General features: G+C 37.3%; 2 protein-coding genes across 5 annotated transcripts in view; both read right to left on the bottom strand.

The window, feature by feature from the left end:
• The window catches only part of LOC133537310 (oocyte zinc finger protein XlCOF22-like), a 340,825-nt gene that overhangs the window by 84,986 nt on the left and 236,389 nt on the right, over positions 1–19,450 (bottom strand). The window lies entirely within an intron of this gene.
• LOC133537307 (oocyte zinc finger protein XlCOF6.1-like) overlaps positions 1–19,450 on the bottom strand; it is a 275,459-nt gene that overhangs the window by 57,180 nt on the left and 198,829 nt on the right. The window contains exon 1 of one of the 4 annotated variants that reach the window (XM_061878326.1): positions 3,724–4,167. The exons of the other annotated variants lie outside the window; for them this stretch is intronic. Within the exon in view, the coding sequence (XP_061734310.1) occupies positions 3,724–3,826 (103 nt within the window). The 5' untranslated portion in view covers positions 3,827–4,167. Of the gene's footprint in view, positions 1–3,723; positions 4,168–19,450 lie in introns of those variants that run through there. 4 annotated transcript variants of the gene reach the window in all.

The raw sequence follows: 19,450 nt of genomic DNA, 5'->3' as shown, positions 1-19,450 counted from the left end.
TTGACACATCTCATCTCTGCTTATTTTACTAGAATACTCTAATGAGCATTATATATATATATATATATATATATATATATATATATATATCAAGTACCTACTGAGATAAGGTGAGAAGCTCTGCCATCCGGGAGGAACTCAAAGTAAAGCCGCTGCTCCTCCACATGGAGAGGAGCCAGATGAGGTGGTTCGGCATCTGGGCATCTGGTCAGGATGCCACCCGAACACCTCCCGAGGGAGGTGTTTAGGGCACGTCCAACCGGTACGAGGCCACGGGGAAGACCCAGGACACGTTGGGAAGACTATGTCTCCCGGCTGGCCTGGGAACGCCTCGGGATCCCCCGGGAAGAGCTAGACGAAGTGGCTGGGGAGAGGGAAGTCTGGGCTTCCCTGCTTAGGCTGCTGCCCCCGCGACCCGATCTCGGATAAGCGGAAGAAGATGGATGGATGGAAGTACCTACTGTACTGTATACTTGTAGAAATACCCTTTACAAAGCTAAAATATACCGAAACAACCACTCTGCTGCTGCCAAAATTTGATTTCAAGTAATATTTTGATACTGAAAAATCTCATCTCTGCATAGTTTACTAGAATACCCTTATGATAAAATAAGTGGGTTGTTCTTGTATAGCGCTTTTCTACCTTCAAGGTACTCAAAGCGCTTTGACACTATTTCCACATTTACCCATTCACACACACATTCACACACTGATGGAGGGAGCTGCCATGCAAGGCGCCAAACCAGCACCCATCAGGAGCAAGGGTGAAGTGTCTTGCTCAGGACACAACGGACGTGACGAAGATGGTACTAGGTGGGGATTGAACCAGGGACCCTCGGGTTGCGCACGGCCACTCTCCCACTACGCCACGCAGTCCCTATGAGCATTACATCTATCAAAATCAAGTACCTACTGTACTGTTTACTTGTTGAAATACCCTTTTTAGAGCTAAAAAGTACCCAATTTGCCACTTTACTGCGACCAATTATTGATTCCATATGATATTAACAATAATAACAAAATTTTCAGAATAATTGTATATGAGTTCAGCGCCCCCCGCGACCCCAAAAGGGAATAAGCGGTAGAAAATGGATGGATGGAAGTTATGAAAAAACTTTGTGTTCCATTGAGTTCAGGTCCCCTGCTAGAAGACCAAAGCTGTCTTTCATCTTATCAAACAAAAGGCTTGTAAAACTCCACTGTCTGCAATGGGATGCAACATGGAGGTGTCGGTTTCTTTGATCTATTGACAGCCACAGGAAGACCTTTTCCTAACCTGAGATCTACAAAGCAGACCATTTCTTTAAACTGTTTACGACCGAGTGCAAAAGCTGCTTACGACCCCCCCCCCCATCCCTTTAAAAACAGCTGCAGCTATGTAATCAGAAAAGGCCCACATAAAAGAGGAAGCGTGGAACTCCCTCGTCAAAGGGAGGCGTGGCGCATTGGGAGAGTGGCCGTGCGCACTCTCCCAAGGGTCACTGGTTCAAATCCCACGTAGTACCAACCTCGTTGTGTCCTGAGCAAGACACTTCACCCTTGCTCCTGATGGGTGCTGGTTGACGCCTTGCATGGCAGCTCCCTCCATCAGTGTGTGAATGTGTGTGTGAATGGGTAAATGTGGAAGTAGTGTCAAAGCGCTTTGAGTACCTTGAAGGTAGAAAAGCGCTATACAAGTACAACCCATTTATCATTTATTTATTTAAAGCGTGGTGGGAAACTGTACGAAGTTGCAGCCCAGACGTTTCTCCTCATGAGCTAAATGGAATCCTGTCTCTGTTTGATTTCTTTGCTTCTTGTCTTGTCAAATAGATGTCATCGGTGTTTGAACCTGACAAGAATGTCAAAGCATTTCTCTAAAACACAATATTATACATTCTGAAAATGTAAACGATAGCAAGAATATACCTACACATTTCAGAAAATTTCGCTCGCAAACACTTTGTTTGGAAGATGTTTACTGCCTTTTTTTTGCCCTTTGAGACAAATGTGATTTAGGGCTGTATAAATAACATTGATTGATTGATTGATTGATACTGAACAAAAATGCTAAATAGCTAAAGAAAACTGTCACTGAACATCTTAGTGTGATGTCATTCTGTGACAGACAAATGGAACACAGTTTCCACATGGTGAGGACATTGATGGTCAGACTCACTGTCCTACGGATTACCTCAACTTCTGCCTAGACGTGACCTGCCCTGCTAAGACTGTTCAGTGCTACCCTAATGACAAACCCTGGGTAACACAGGAGGTTCAAGCTGTGCTCAACAAGAAGAAAGCTGCCTTCTGGAGTGGAGACAGGGAGGCAATGAGAGCAGCACAGCGGGAGGTGAGAGGACGCGTGAGGAAGACTAAGGACAGCTACAGGAAGAAGCTGGAGCAGAACAACATGATGGAGGTCTGGGAAGGTGTGAAAACCATCACAGGCCACAAGACAAAGACCAGAGCAGTAGGGGGGACAATAGAGAGGGCCAATGAGATGAAGAACTTCTTCAACCGGTTTAACCAGTACTGTTCTCCCCACCCCCCAATCCTCATTGCATCCACCCCCTTTTCTTCTCCCCCTCCCCAGCCATGGTTGTAACCCCCTCCTCCTCCTCCTCCTCCACCTCTACGCAAACATTAGTCATCTCTGTGGACCAGGTCAGAGGTCAACTGAGGAAGCTGCATCATAGTTTCTGGTGCGCACAAGATACATATCTCAAAAAAATTGTACCTATGTCCCTTTAGGAGCTCTGTAATTTTTTAAATGATCAGCATGTCATCTTTTATGTGAAATTGTTATTCAAATAAAGATTGCAAAAAGGAAAACTATAGTAGTGACAACATGCAGGAACATAACTGACGTAAAACAAATAAAATGGAAGTGACCTTGTCTCTGCACACGCGTGCATTGATCATGTCTTCTTGAACCGATCGAGCAGGGATTCTAAAACTGTGGTACGTGTACCACTAGTGGTACGCGGGTATCACCTAATGGTACGCCAAATATTATTTCATTTTTTATGTACATTGTTTTATTTTCCAACATGCAAACACTGTGTTACTGTTCAAACTGTGTGTAATGTTACAGTAACTAAAATATTAAATATACTTGTTAAATAATGTGTCTTCCTTGTTATTAATGAATAATTAAGGCCTACTATGCTACTATATTTTAATGCTGTTCATGATGGTGGTACTTGGAAATCCAAGTATTTTCTGAGGTGGTACTTGGTGAAAAAGGTTTGACAACTACTGATGTAGTGAAGTTGTAAACTAAATTGGCAGACACCATTTTGTTATACCCAAACGGCGTCTGCTCATACATCGCGCTTCCAACGAGATCCCGTTCTTTCCCCCGAGTTAGAAAGTTCCAGAACTGTTCACGTTATACCATCTCATCTCATTGTGCAACATGTGAATGTTTGAAGTGGAACTAAATGTGATCTCTGAAAGGGGTACACATTATTTCCAAAGCAGGGCCCCCATCCACATATACAATACTAGTACATATCGTATGAAAAACAACATTATTTTTGTTTTTTTAATTATAAGTGTGCCAAATCACCTCTATTTGAACATTATCTAATGGAAATGACTGCTGTCTGATAATCACATTAATAACACAATAACAATCATGTGTCTGAGTACACCTATTGATAAATTATTAATCAAACACGTCATATTAATGATGAAATATAAAGTTAGTAAAGATGTGAGAGTAAGAAGTAAACAAACCTGTTCTGTGTAACACAACTTGAGGTTTTTCATGTGGTCGCTCCTTCTCCTCTTTAGTTGGACAAAGTTCCTCCTCGTACTCTGCTATGGTTCTTTCGCACATTTCCACACAATCACAACACTTTACACTCACACTTGATCTTAACTAAGCGATGTGTTGATCAAATCCGCGTCTCTTTGTTAGCGGCTAACAAGCTAAGCTAACTAGCATGCTAGGCTAACTAGCGCGCTCAAACAAGGAGCAATCTAAGCGGGCCTAATAATCTCCAAAGTAGAGTGAGACGAGTGGAGTTGATGCTGACACGGAGGATGAATAAAGTGTAGTTAGTAGATGTGCCGAGGCTTAGAAGCGTGTGTGGAGTAAAGGAGGACTTTGCTGCGAAGAACATATCCTCCACGCATGCGTCACTTAGGGGCGGGGCCAACGAGTCATCGTGATGGGCAAGTCATGAACGATTCAATCTAAATGTATGTTTTCATGGTGTCTACACAAAAAATCACGGCCACCAATGATCCATCCATCCCTTTATCGACTGTGTGTCCCTTTAGGGATGGCGGGGTGTGCTGGAGCCTATCTCAGCTGCATTCAGGCGGAAGGCGCCGTACACCCTGGACAGGCCGCCACCTCATCGCAGGGCCAACACAGATAGACAGACATGTATATAAACTGTATTTGACTTTAAATCTGATAAATATCATTCAACAACAACACAATTTGCAGACTGTAATTACTGGTTTGCTGGTTTTACTGGTGTAAATTATTATTGCCTATTGTGAGCGAACTGTGGTGCTGAATTTCCACCAGGGATCAAGAAAGTACTTTCTATTCTATTCTAAAATTCTTCATTCGAGAGATCACAACCATTGCAGCCATGCGTCCAAAACGTAACATCATCTTGCAGGGACATAAGGACACACAAAAGTAAAGTGTCTGTTGTTTTACAATGTAATAATCTATTTAAGAAGAAATGTTCAGAGAATACCTTTTTGTTTTAGTATTTATTGGAGGCCTCAAAAGACAAAGGCCGCCTGTTAACAGCAGAGTGTCGGTGAGGCACACACTCTCAGGAATGCATGGGGGAAAGGTTGGAGACAAGCGGGAAACTCTTAGTTATAGGCCATAAGGTGAACCAGGAAAAAGTGGCTAGAAAGTGATTTTCGTTCCCACGTCTGGGCACTACTCTTTTTTTGCCTACACAATGCCATTGCGGACATTAGGTTAAACGTTCTCCGCAGAATATCCTGGCAGTTTTTTTAAGAGCCATAAATGTATAAAAATAGGAATGATAAAAAAACGAAAATCTTATGCAGCTGTTTTTTCTTGTAAATGTATTTACATTCATTCTGGAAACAGACTCTCTCGAACAAATTGACATTAATGCATATACCTAACATTTGATACAGGTATTTTAGCATTGGTATACTTTAATTTAAATTTAAACCATGAAACATATAAAACAAATGAAAAAAATGCTTCAAAGTAAGTGAATAGCAACCTGTAAAATTGAACATACACATGGTACATTTTGCTTAACAATAATGTTTTATACATTAAAATTTTCAGCAGATACTTTGTTGTAAGAGGAAGTAAAGAAATAAAATAAAATAAAGAACACTTTGGCCCAAAATGGCTGACAACAATCAAAATATCGAATAATGACGAAAAATGGAAATACAACAAAAACTGCAGTACAGTTTAGAATCTGTACACAATATGGTATAAAACAATGTTTACATGAACAAAACAATGTGACAGCAGGTCTTGAGTATTTTTTTATATATTTGTTTTTATGATTTTGTCTTAACTTAGCACATTGTTAAAGCCATATCTCAAGAATTATTTGATAGATTTTCCTCAAATTTGGCACAAACTCAAACTATGATTATTATATATGTTAAGGTCAAGTGCACTGTAACCTCACATTCTATTTTCAAAGCATTTCACTTAAGTTAAAAAAAAAGAAATAGCAAAATACTCTGAGGGATTTTTCTCAAATGGGGCAAAACTCAAATTTTTATTTGAGAACTAACTAAATAAGTGTGAATTTGCGTATTCTGAACGAGGGAGACATTGTTCATCTCTTAGCTTTCACTATCATCAGAACCTCCGACCTTTAGATGCAAAATACATAATGTCTCGACAAACAGATATCACTTTGGAGCGACAGCTGAGCAGCGCTGTTTGAAGTTGTGTACTCTTTTCAAAGATATGGAACTCTTTTCGAAGAAAATCTTTTGAAGACAAGAACAAAGTCACAGGCCAGCATGAAGTAAAGGTATGTAATATATGGCCATATAACAGTGTGTGCACACAAAGACAGCAACAAAAAATCCAATGCATTGGTGGTTAGTGGGTATTTTCCAGGAGATGTTGTGAATGATTGCAACCCGTTCGTGGGTACATTTAAAATACAAGGTGGTGTTTTATGATTCCTTGTGCAAGCCCATTCGTGGGTGAGGTTTTGGTTTGAACAAATGCAAATGAATAATTGCGGTTTTGATGTTTGGTGTTTTGAGTGACATTAACAAGGTTTCCATTTATTTGATCTGATTTAGAATTGTGGGTTGTGCATAATCATGGATCCTGGGAAAGGAAAATACAATGCTTTGGAAATGCATGATCATGTGTTAATGGAATCAAAAGTAACGCATTCAATGTGTGATACAATTAAAGGTCAAATGGAACCCTCACAGGCTGAACTGTCAGAAATGATTGAAAATCAGTCACAACCTGCAGAGATGGAAAAACAGGTGGACACAGATCATACCTACCAACACTCCTGGATTTTCCGGGAGACTCCCGAAATTCAGCGCCTCTCCCGAAAACCTCCTGGGACAATTTTCTCCCGAAATTCAGGCGTAGCTGGAGGCCACGCCCCCTCCAGCTCCATGCGGACCTGAGTGACGTGTATAAAGAGCGTGTCTGCCCAATGATGTTATAACTGTAAAATGATCGATGGCGAGTTATTGGTTTCTTATGTGGGTTTATTTTTAGGCAGTTTCATTAACGTCCTCCCAGCGCGGTAAAACAACATACAACAACAGCAGTCCATTTTCGTCTACCGTAAAGCAGTTCGTCTGCCAAACAGCATTGTTGTGAAACTCTTAAACAGGACAATACTGCCATCTACTGTACATGCATATGGTTAGAAAAAGGATGGACGATTCAACCCTTAACTCAACAATGAGTAGATGAGTGTTGTGTGTGTGTAAATGTGTAAATAAATGAACACTGAAATTCAAGTGTGTATTTTATATATGTATATATATATATATATATATATATATATATATATATATATATATATATACACATACATATATATATATATATACATACATACATATATATATATATATATATATATATATATATATATATATATATATATATATATATATATATGTGGTGTTTTGTGTTGTGGTTTGTGCAGCCCTTTGAGACACGAGTGATTTAGGGCTATATAAATAAACATTGATTGATTGATTGATTGATTGATTGATTGATATATATGAAATACTTGACTTGGTAAATCTATGAATCTAGCGGTAAATATACTCCTTCCCTCTTAACCACGCCCCACCCCGACGATGCCCCCCACCCCCACCCCCCACCTCCCGAAATCGGATGTCTCAAGGTTGGCAAGTATGACACAGATCAAACATCTGATGTAAAAAAAAAAACGCACAGTGAAAATGACACCAAAAGCCCTAATGCACAGAATTGAAACACTTGAGAAGGAGAGAAGATCTAAATTAAACAAGGCAAGCAACATGCAGAAACATATCATGGAAATGATGGAAAATGGAGAGGACAAAATGGACGTGCAATCTGCTTTCACCAAATATCTCAATGTTATAAAGGAAACCGCAAGTGCACACACATCCCTCCTACCAATTCTACCAACAGAGGACCAAATCAATCACGACATATGGTACAAAGCCAAATTAATCAATCTACATGAATTCATTGAGCATGTTAACACCTGGATAAAAACACCAACCCTGGAAAATATGGAAGATTTCGAAAACGAAATTAATCCAAATGACAGCATTAGTAATATAAGTCACAAATCACATGGGAGTCACACACGGTCTGGTTCTAGTAATTCTAGAACCTCCTCAGTTCGCAGACAGGCAGAGGCCGACAGGGCTGCCCTCGCTGCCTTGGAAGAGGAGGAGGAAAAGATAAAAAAGAAATTGGAAGAGGAGAGGGAAAGAATCCGAAAGAAAAAGGAAATGATGGACCTGCATGCTCAATTGGCAGCTGCTGATGCAAAATTAGGAGTTTTAAAAGCGTCCAGCCTTCATGCTTCCTCACACACAGCATCTGATGGCATGAGCTCCTACTTAAAAAGAACCAAGGAACCAGCAGTCACTCTCAACCCCCAGGCTCAAGACTATCAACCCCTCACACAGCAGCAGTCAAGCCAAGCTTTACCACCACAGTCCATCCACCATCCATCTGAGCAACTACAAATATCAATCAATCAATGTCAATCAATGTTTATTTATATAGCCCTGTGGAGATCCTCGTCCTGGATCCTCCATTCCCTCCACGGAAACACCACGCCTGGTTCAGTGGTTACACACTTTTTATTTCTTCACAATTTATTTTTGTGCTCAATGTCTCTTTCAGCTTTTCAGCTCTCAATGACATGCGTTTCTCCTGATCTCCTTCGTCTGGCTCTCACTCCTCAATCGCCAGCCCCTCTCATGGTTTCCAACGCTGCTGATAAAGGAAACAGGTGATTAGATAACTCGTCCCAGCTGAGGTATCTGCTCACCTGATTGTATTTAATATTCATACTCTATACCTTCTTTCTCTCATTTTCTATCTGTTTTCACCTTCATTCTCTCCTTTTCTCCCCATTTTTACTTTTATTCTCAACTTTTCTCTCAATCTTTGTCAATCCAATCCAATCCAATCCACTTTATTTATATAGCACATTTAAACAACAAGAACGTTTCCAAAGTGCTGCACAGCCATGTTAAAAACAATATTAAAAAAACTATTTTATGTTCCACCAATGACTGAATAAAAACACAAAATAAATAAATATAAAACCAATATAAAAACAAAATATGATTAAAAACAATTTTAAAGGGTAAAAGCAATTAGAACAGTAAAATAGAAATCAAAATGTATAAAAAACACAGAGGACAACAGAGGACAGAGGACCACACAACTCACATAGTTTTAAAAGCCAAAGAATAAAAGTGGGTCTTAAGACGAGACTTAAAACACTCCACTGTGGAAGCAGTTTGAACATGGAGGGGCAGAGTGTTCCAGAGCTTAGGGCCGACCACAGAGAAGGCCCTGTCTCCCCTGGTCTTAAGTCTGGTCTTGGGCACCACGAGCTGGAACTGGCTCTCGGACCTCAGAGCGCGCGCAGGAATGTAAATTTGGATGAGGTCCGAGATTTATTGAGGTGCCAGTCCATGTAAAGATTTAAAAACAAACAGCAATGTTTTAAAATCAATTCTAAAATGAACAGGGAGCCAGTGCAAACTCTGAAGAATTGGGGTTATATGCTGGCGTTTCCTGGCCCCTGTTAAAAGTCCTGCTGCCGCCTTCTGGACTAACTGCAACCGGGAGAGAGCTGTTTGGCTAATCCCAGCATAAAGTGCATTGCAGTAGTCCAGGCCACTTCAAATAAAAGCATGCACGACTTCTTCAAAAAGGTTAAAAAATAAAAACGGTTTAACCTTTACTAAAAGACGAAGGTGATAAAAACACGATTTTAAAACGCTATTGACTTGTGTGTGAGGTTTAAAATGGCTGTCTAAAGTGACGCCAAGGCTGGTGACTTTGGGAAGCACATCATTTTGCAATGGTCCCAAGTCAGTGAGGGCCGGACCAAAAACTAAAATTTCCGTTTTTCCCTCATTCATTATTAAAAAATTCTGGGCTAACCAAGCCTTGACGTCACATAGACAGTTAAGGAGGGGTGTCAGGGGGCCGTGGCTTTTTGAAATTGGCATATAAATTTGGCAGTCATCTCCATGTTTCCTAAAAATATCTCCAAGAGGGAGGAAATAAAGAGCGAACAGGATGGGGCCTAAAATAGATCCTTGGGGGACACCACAGTAAAGCGGGGCAGAAGAGGAGGTGGCGTCCCCCAGCCTGACAGAGAAGGACCTCTCAGACAGGTAAGATCTGAACCACTGTGACGCAGTCCCCCTGACACCCACACAGTCTCTCAGGCGGTCTAAAAGAATTGTGTGGTCGATTGTGTCAAAGGCAGCTGTAAGATCTAAAAGCACTAAAATGGCAGAGCTGCCAGAATCAGACATTAAAAGCAAGTCATTAAAAACCTTTAAAAGTGCAGATTCAGTACTGTGCAAAGCTTTGTATCCAGACTGAAATGGATCTAAAGTGCTATTTTCATCTAAAAAAGGCTGCAGTTGTGCCAAAACACATTTCTACAAAATGTTTGACACAAAAGTTAATTTGGAAATGGGCCGATAATTTGACAAAGTTGTCTGATCAAGACTTGGCTTTTAGGAGATGCTGCTGCCAACAGAATCGCCGCACTTCTGTCGTTGTCTTTTTTTTTTTTGCCATTTATCGTCGTCGGAGATCATTTCCGCCGTCTGGGAATATTTTGATCATATATCGGAAAAAAAGGTATTTGTGTTCATTTTCTTGTCGTTTCATTAAGTCTCCACTGGAGACTCTCCGGTATTGTCCCGCCCACACAACCATCCTATTAATTACATTAAAACACATCAGTAACTGATTTCTCCGGTAGCTGAGTTGGTAGAATGAAGGACCACAAGTGTTCATATTGATTCCCATAGGGCGGTTGTTCGAGTCCAGCTCGCCCCCACCTACTTTTTACCATGAATTGCTTAACGTGGACCCCGATTTAAACAAGTTGAAAAACTTATTGGGGTGTTACTATTTAGTGGTAAATGGTACGGAATATGTACTGAACTGTGCAATCTACTAATAAATAAAAGTTTCAATCAATCGATCAACAGTGCGTATTCAGTGCGCATGTTAAAAAAAAATCCCAGTCCACAAGTAGATAGATAGATAGATAGATAGATAGATAGATAGATAGATAGATAGATAGATAGATAGATAGATAGATAGATAGATAGATAGATAGATAGATAGATAGATAGATAGATAGATAGATAGATAGATAGATAGTACTTCATTGATTCCTTCAGGAGAGTTCCTTCAGGAAAATTAAAATTCCAGCAGCAGTGTACAGAGTTGAGATCAATTTAAAAAAAAAAGTAAAAAGTAAATAATGGGGGTTTAAAAGGAAACAAAATAGAGAAATATTACAAAAAGAATAAAAACAATGGGAATAAAAATATAACAGTAAAATAAGAATATAACAAGACAAAGTAGGCAGTAGTGACCATGTTATGAAAACGTATTGCACTGTTAATGTTTTGCATCCCCTGTCATCCTAGTACCCCCCCCCCCCCCCCCCACGCCCCAGAGAGGAGTTGTACAGTCTAATGGCGTGTGGGACAAAGGAGTTTTTGAGTCTATTAGTCCTGCACTTGGGATGAAGCAGTCTAGAACTGAACAGGCTCCTCTGGCTGCTGATAACACTATGCAGAGGGTGACTGGCATCATCCAGGATGCTCACCAGTTTGTCCACAGTCCTCTTCTCTGCCACCATCACCAGTGAGTCCAGTTTCATTCCCATTGTAGAACCGGCCCGCCTGATCAGTTTCTCAAGTCTGGAGCTGTCCTTCTTAGATGTACTGCCCCCCCCCCCAGTATCCTCATTCACAACACGTTCTCTTAGGTTTCCTTGTTATGATACATGTGCATACCATTTAGTGGTCAATTGTATGGAATACTGAACTGTGCAATCTACTAATAAAATTTTCAATCAATCAATCAATCATGTTCACATTATTTATTGACTGTATCTAAAAAAGATAAAACATATTTTAATTTAAATGAAGATATGAAATAATCCTAAATGAAATACAATGACTTGGTTATATTATTGTATATACTAGATCATAAAATCAGTGTCAGTTGAGTCGGTCCATAGGTTGCCTGTAGGGATTTTTACTGTCCAGCAGATGTCATTATTTAGTGACACAGTATTGACACAGTATCAATACAGTTTTGCAATGTGTCCAAACGATACATGAAGCCTCATCAACCCATCACTACTTATTAGCGTCCTGCTCACGTCTTTCTCAGTCCATGTGCTTTCACGACAGTTGGCACACTTGACGTTACAAAGCTGTACTGTTCTGTTCTGCTGCCTTCCTTTTTTTTTTTTAAATGTTTATTTATACATTTCAACAATTACAAACAGTAAGCCAAACAACAATATAAAACATTATAAAACATTATAAAAACAGTACAAAACAGCGCCAAGGGGTTGTAAATTCAAAATAACAAAAATAGAATACAAACAAATATATATATATATATATAATAAACAAAGTGCAAAGCCATAGGTTCATTCAGATTCATTAAATAACTTAAATTTGGAACACAGCATCATCGTTTTCACAGCTTTTTTGTTGTTAGAGGTAGAGAGTGTTTTAATGTAAAGTTCAAAATCTTTTTTAAAGGCACAAAAGATAGGTCGGGTATTAAGAAACTTACATTTATGAATATAAAACTTAGCCAATAAAATAATGAGGTTGCAAAGGTAGAATTCCTTTTCAAATTTTTGTTCATAAAGTGTAAAACCAAAAATCACATCTTTAAAGCAAAGCAAAAATTTGTCATAAATATTGTCCAGGATGAAGCGACAGATGCCTGCCATAGTGATGGAGTGTTTTCACAAGTATAAAACAAGTGGTTAACAGTCTCTGGGTGCATGTTACATAACATCAATGTCCTTCTTCTATTTAACCATTACAGTCTTTACAGGGTAATAACCAGGAATGATTTTAAATGATATCTCTTTGACTTTGTTGGGAAGTAAATACCTGTTAGGAAGGGACCACGTTTTGGTCCAACAGATGTCATTTACAACATTATTCCAGAGGGAAATGACATAGGAGACAGACACACAATCATTTTGGAATAAGCTGCGGATTTTTCTTTTTTTTTTATCAAAGCAAAGTTTCCCCACAGGAGTGTCAAGTGGATCATTCACAATGTTTACAGCAGAAAGAGGAGGTGTACAAGCCCTGTACAACATAATAATACCTGTTGGAATGTACAACATAATAACACCTGTTGGAATGTACAACATAACAACACCTGTTGGAATGTACAACATAATAACACCTGTTGGAATGTACAACATAATAACACCTGTTGGAATGTACAACATAATAACACCTGTTGGAATGTACAACATAATAACAGGTGTTGGAATGTACAACATAATAACAGGTGTTGGAATGTACAACATAATAACAGGTGTTGGAATGTACAACATAATAACACCTGTTGGAATGTACAACATAATAACACCTGTTGGAATGTACAACATAATAACACCTGTTGGAATGTACAACATAATAACACCTGTTGGAATGTACAACATAATAACACTTGTTGGAATGTACAACATAATAACGCCTGTTGGAATGTACAACATAATAACACCTGTTGGAATGTACAACATAATAACACCTGTTGGAATGTACAACATAATAACACTTGTTGGAATGTACAACATAATAACACCTGTTGGAATGTACAACATAATAACAGGTGTTGGAATGTACAACATAACAACACCTGTTGGAATGTACAACATAATAACAGGTGTTGGAATGTACAACATAATAACAGGTGTTGGAATATACAACATAATAACACCTGTTGGAATGTACAACATAATAACACCAGTTGGAATGTACAACATAATAACACCAGTTGGAATGTACAACATAATAACACCTGTTGGAATGTACAACATAATAACACCTGTTGGAATGTACAACATAATAACAGGTGTTGGAATGTACAACATAATAACACCTGTTGGAATGTACAACATAATAAAACCTGTTGGAATGTACAACATAATAATAGGTGTTGGAATGTACAACATAATAATACCTGTTGGAATGTACAACATAATAACAGGTGTTGGAATGTACAACATAATAACACCTGTTGGAATGTACAACATAATAACACCTGTTGGAATGTACAACATAATAACACCTGTTGAAATGTACAACATAATAACAGGTGTTGGAATGTACAACATAATAACAGGTGTTGGAATGTACAACATAATAACACCTGTTGGAATGTACAACATAATAACAGGTGTTGGAATGTACAACATAATAGCAGGTGTTGGAATCTACAACATAATAACACCTGTTGGAATGTACAACATAATAATACCTGTTGGAATGTGCAACATAATAACAGGTGTTGGAATGTACAACATAATAATACATGTTGGAATGTACAACATAATAACAGGTGTTGGAATGTACAACATAATAATACCTGTTGGAATGTACAACATAATAACAGGTGTTGGAATTTACAACATAATAACACCTGTTGGAAAGTACAACATAATAACACTTGTTAGAATGTACAACATAATAACACCTGTTGGAATGTACAACATAATAACACCTGTTGGAATGTACAACATAATAACACCTGTTGGAATGCACAACATAATAACAGGTGTTGGAATGTACAACATAATAACAGGTGTTGGAATGTACAACATAATAACAGGTGTTGGAATGTACAACATAATAACACCTGTTGGAATGTACAACATAATAATACCTGTTGAAATGTACAACATAATAACACCTGTTGGAATGTACAACATAATAACACCTGTTGGAATGTACAACATAATAACACCTGTTGGAATGTACAACATAATAACACCTGTTGGAATGTACAACATAATAACGCCTGTTGGAATGTACAACATAATAACACCTGTTGGAATGTACAACATAATAACACCTGTTGGAATGTACAACATAATAACAGGTGTTGGAATGTACAACATAATAACAGGTGTTGGAATGTACAACATAATAATACCTGTTGGAATGTACAACATAATAACAGGTGTTGGAATGTACAACATAATAACAGGTGTTGGAATGTACAACATAATAATACCTGTTGGAATGTACAACATAATAACAGGTGTTGGAATGTACAACATAATAATACCTGTTGGAATGTACAACATGATAACAGGTGTTGCAATGTACAACATAGTAAAACCTGTTGAAATGTACAAAATAATAACAGGTGTTGGAATGTACAACATAAGAACACCTGTTGGAATGTACAACATAATAACACCTGTTGAAATGTACAACATAATAACAGGTGTTGGAATGTACAACATAATAACACCTGTTGGAGTGTACAACATAATAAAAGGTGTTGGAATGTACAACATAATAACACCTGTTGGAATGTACAACATAATAAAAGGTGTTGGAATGTACAACATAATAACACCTGTTGGAATGTACAACATAATAGCACCTGTTGGAATGTACAACATAATAACACCTGTTGGAATGTACAACATAATAACACCTGTTGGAATGTACAACATAATAACACCTGTTGGAATGTACAACATAATAACAGGTGTTGGACTGTACAACATAATAACACCTGTTGGAATGTACAACATAATAAAACCTGTTGGAATGTTCAACATAATGACACCTGTTGGAATGTACAACATAATAACACCTGTTAGAATGTACAACTTAATAACAGGTGTTGGAATGTACAGCCAAATAACAGGTGTTGGAATGTACAACATAATGACACCTGTTGGAATGTACAACATAATAACAGGTGTTGGAATGTACAACATAATAACATGTGTTGGAATGCACAACATAATAACACCTGTTGGAATGTACAACATAATAACACCTGTTGGAATGTACAACATAATAACACCTGTTGGAATGTACAACATAATAACACCTGTTGAAATGTACAACATAATAACAGGTGTTGGAATGTACAACATAATAACACCTGTTGAAATGTACAACATAATGACAGGTGTTGGAATGTACAACATAATAAAATGTGTTGGAATGTACAACATAATAACACCTATTGGAATGTACAACATAATAAAGGTGTTGGAATGTACAACATAATAACACCTGTTGGAATGTACAACATAATAATACCTGTTGGAATGTACAACATAATAACACCTGTTGGAATGTACAACATAATAACACCTGTTGGAATGTACAACATAATAACACCTGTTGGAATGTACAACATAATAACAGGTGTTGGAATGTACAACATAATAACACCTGTTGGAATGTACAACATAATAACATGTGTTGGAATGTACAACATAATAACAGGTGTTGGGATGTACAACATAATAACACCTGTTGGAATGTACAACATAATAACACCTGTTGGAATGTTCAACATAATGACACCTGTTGGAATGTACAACATAATAACACCTGTTAGAATGTACAACATAATAACACGTGTTGGAATGTACAACATAATAACAGGTGTTGGAATGTACAACATAATGACACCTGTTGGAATGTACAACATAATAACACCTGTTGGAATGTACAACATAATAACACCTGTTGGAATGTACAACATAATACCACCTGTTGGAATGTACAACATAATAACAGGTGTTGGAATGTACAACATAATAACACCTGTTGAAATGTACAACATAATAACAGGTGTTGGAATGTATAACATAATAACACCTGTTGAAATGTACAACATAATGACAGGTGTTGGAATGTACAACATAATAAAAGGTGTTGGAATGTGCAACATAATAACACCTGTTGGAATGTACAACATAATAAAAGGTGTTGGAATGTACAACATAATAACACCTGTTGGAATGTACAACATAATAACACCTGTTGGAATGTACAATATAATAACACCTGTTGGAATGTACAACATAATAACACCTGTTGGAATGTACAACATAATAACAGGTGTTGGAATGTACAACATAATAACACCTGTTGGAATGTACAACATAATAACAGGTGTTGGAATGTAAAACATAATAACACCTGTTGGAATGTACAACATAATAACACCTGTTGGAATGTTCAACATAATGACACCTAATGGAATGTACAACATAATAACACCTGTTAGAATGTACAACATAATAACACGTGTTGGAATGTACAACATAATAACAGGTGTTGGAATGTACAACATAATGACACCTGTTGGAATGTACAACATAATAACACCTGTTGGAATGTACAACATAATAACACCTGTTGGAATGTACAACATAATAACAGGTGTTGGAATGTACAACATAATAACACCTGTTGGAATGTACAACATAATAACACCTGTTGAAATGTACAACATAATAACAGGTGTTGGAATGTACAACATAATAACACCTGTTGAAATGTACAACATAATGACAGGTGTTGGAATGTACAACATAATAAAAGGTGTTGGAATGTACAACATAATAACACCTGTTGGAATGTACAACATAATAAAAGGTGTTGGAATGTACAACATAATAACACCTGTTGGAATGTACAACATAATAATACCTGTTGGAATGTACAACATAATAACACCTGTTGTAATGTACAACATAATAACACCTGTTGGAATGTACAACATAATAACACCTGTTGGAATGTACAACATAATAACAGGTGTTGGAATGTACAACATAATAACAGGTGTTGGAATGTACAACATAATAACAGGTGTTGGAATGTACAACATAATAACAGGTGTTGGAATGTACAACATAATAACACCTGTTGGAATGTTCAACATAATGACACCTGTTGGAATGTACAACATAATAACACCTGTTAGAATGTACAACATAATAACACGTGTTGGAATGTACAACATAATAACAGGTGTTGGAATGTACAACATAATGACACCTGTTGGAATGTACAACATAATAACACCTGTTGAAATGTACAACATAATAACAGGTGTTGGAATGTACAACATAATAACACCTGTTGAAATGTACAACATAATGACAGGTGTTGGAATGTACAACATAATAAAAGGTGTTGGAATGTACAACATAATAACACCTGTTGGAATGTACAACATAATAAAAGGTGTTGGAATGTACAACATAATAACACCTGTAGGAATGTACAACATAATAACACCTGTTGGAATGTACAACATAATAACACCTGTTGGAATGTACAACATAATAACACCTGTTGGAATGTACAACATAATAACAGGTGTTGGAATGTACAACATAATAACACCTGTTGGAATGTACAACATAATAACACCTGTTGGAATGTACAACATAATAACACCTGTTGGAATGTACAACATAATAACACCTGTTGGAATGTTCAACATAATGACACCTGTTGGAATGTACAACATAATAACACCTGTTAGAATGTACAACATAATAACACGTGTTGGAATGTACAACATAATAACAGGTGTTGGAATGTAAAACATAATGACACCTGTTGGAATGTACAACATAATAACACCTGTTGGAATGTACAACATAATAACACCTGTTGGAATGTACAACATAATAACACCTGTTGGAATGTACAACATAATAACAGGTGTTGGAATGTACAACATAATAACAGGTGTTGGAATGTACAACATAATAACAGGTGTTGGAATGTACAACATAATAACACCTGTTGAAATGTACAACATAATGACAGGTGTTGGAATGTACAACATAATAAAAGGTGTTGGAATGTACAACATAATAACACCTGTTGGAATGTACAACATAATAATACCTGTTGGAATGTACAACATAATAACACCTGTTGGAATGTACAACATAATAACACCTGTTGGAATGTACAACATAATAACACCTGTTGGAATGTACAACATAATAACAGGTGTTGGAATGTAAAACATAATAACACCTGTTGGAATGTACAACATAATAACACCTGTTGGAATGTACAACATAATAACAGGTGTTGGAATGTACAACATAATAACAACTGTTGGAATGTACAACATAATAACACCTGTTGGAATGTTCAACATAATGACACCTGTTGGAATGTAAAATATAATAACACCTGTTAGAATGTACAACATAATAACACGTGTTGGAATGTACAACATAATAACAGGTGTTGGAATGTACAACATAATGACACCTGTTGGAATGTACAACATAATAACACGTGTTGGAATGTACAACATAATAACAGGTGTTGGAATGTACAACATAATAACAGATGTTGGAATGTACAACATAATGACACCTGTTGGAATGTACAACATAATAACACCTTTTGAAATGTACAACATAATAACAGGTGTTGGAATGTACAACATAATAACACCTGTTGAAATGTACAACATAATGACAGGTGTTGGAATGTACAACATAATAAAAGGTGTTGGAATGTACAACATAATAACACCTGTTGGAATGTACAACATAATAAAAGGTGTTGGAATGTACAACATAATAACACCTGTTGGAATGTACAACATAATAACACCTGTTGGAATGTACAACATAATAACACCTGTTGGAATGTACAACATAATAACACCTGTTGGAATGTACAACATAATAACAGGTGTTGGAATGTACAACATAATTACACCTGTTGGAATGTACAACATAATAACACCTGTTGGAATGTACAACATAATAACAGGTGTTGGAATGTACAACATAATAACACCTGTTGGAATGTACAACATAATAACAGGTGTTGGAATGTACAACATAATAGCAGGTGTTGGAATCTA

This window comes from Nerophis ophidion, linkage group LG18 (assembly GCF_033978795.1).
Source record: "Nerophis ophidion isolate RoL-2023_Sa linkage group LG18, RoL_Noph_v1.0, whole genome shotgun sequence".
Taxonomy (NCBI): Eukaryota; Metazoa; Chordata; class Actinopteri; order Syngnathiformes; family Syngnathidae; genus Nerophis; species Nerophis ophidion.
Note: the sequence above shows the minus strand (reverse complement) of the source record. Positions and strands in the feature narration are given on the sequence as shown.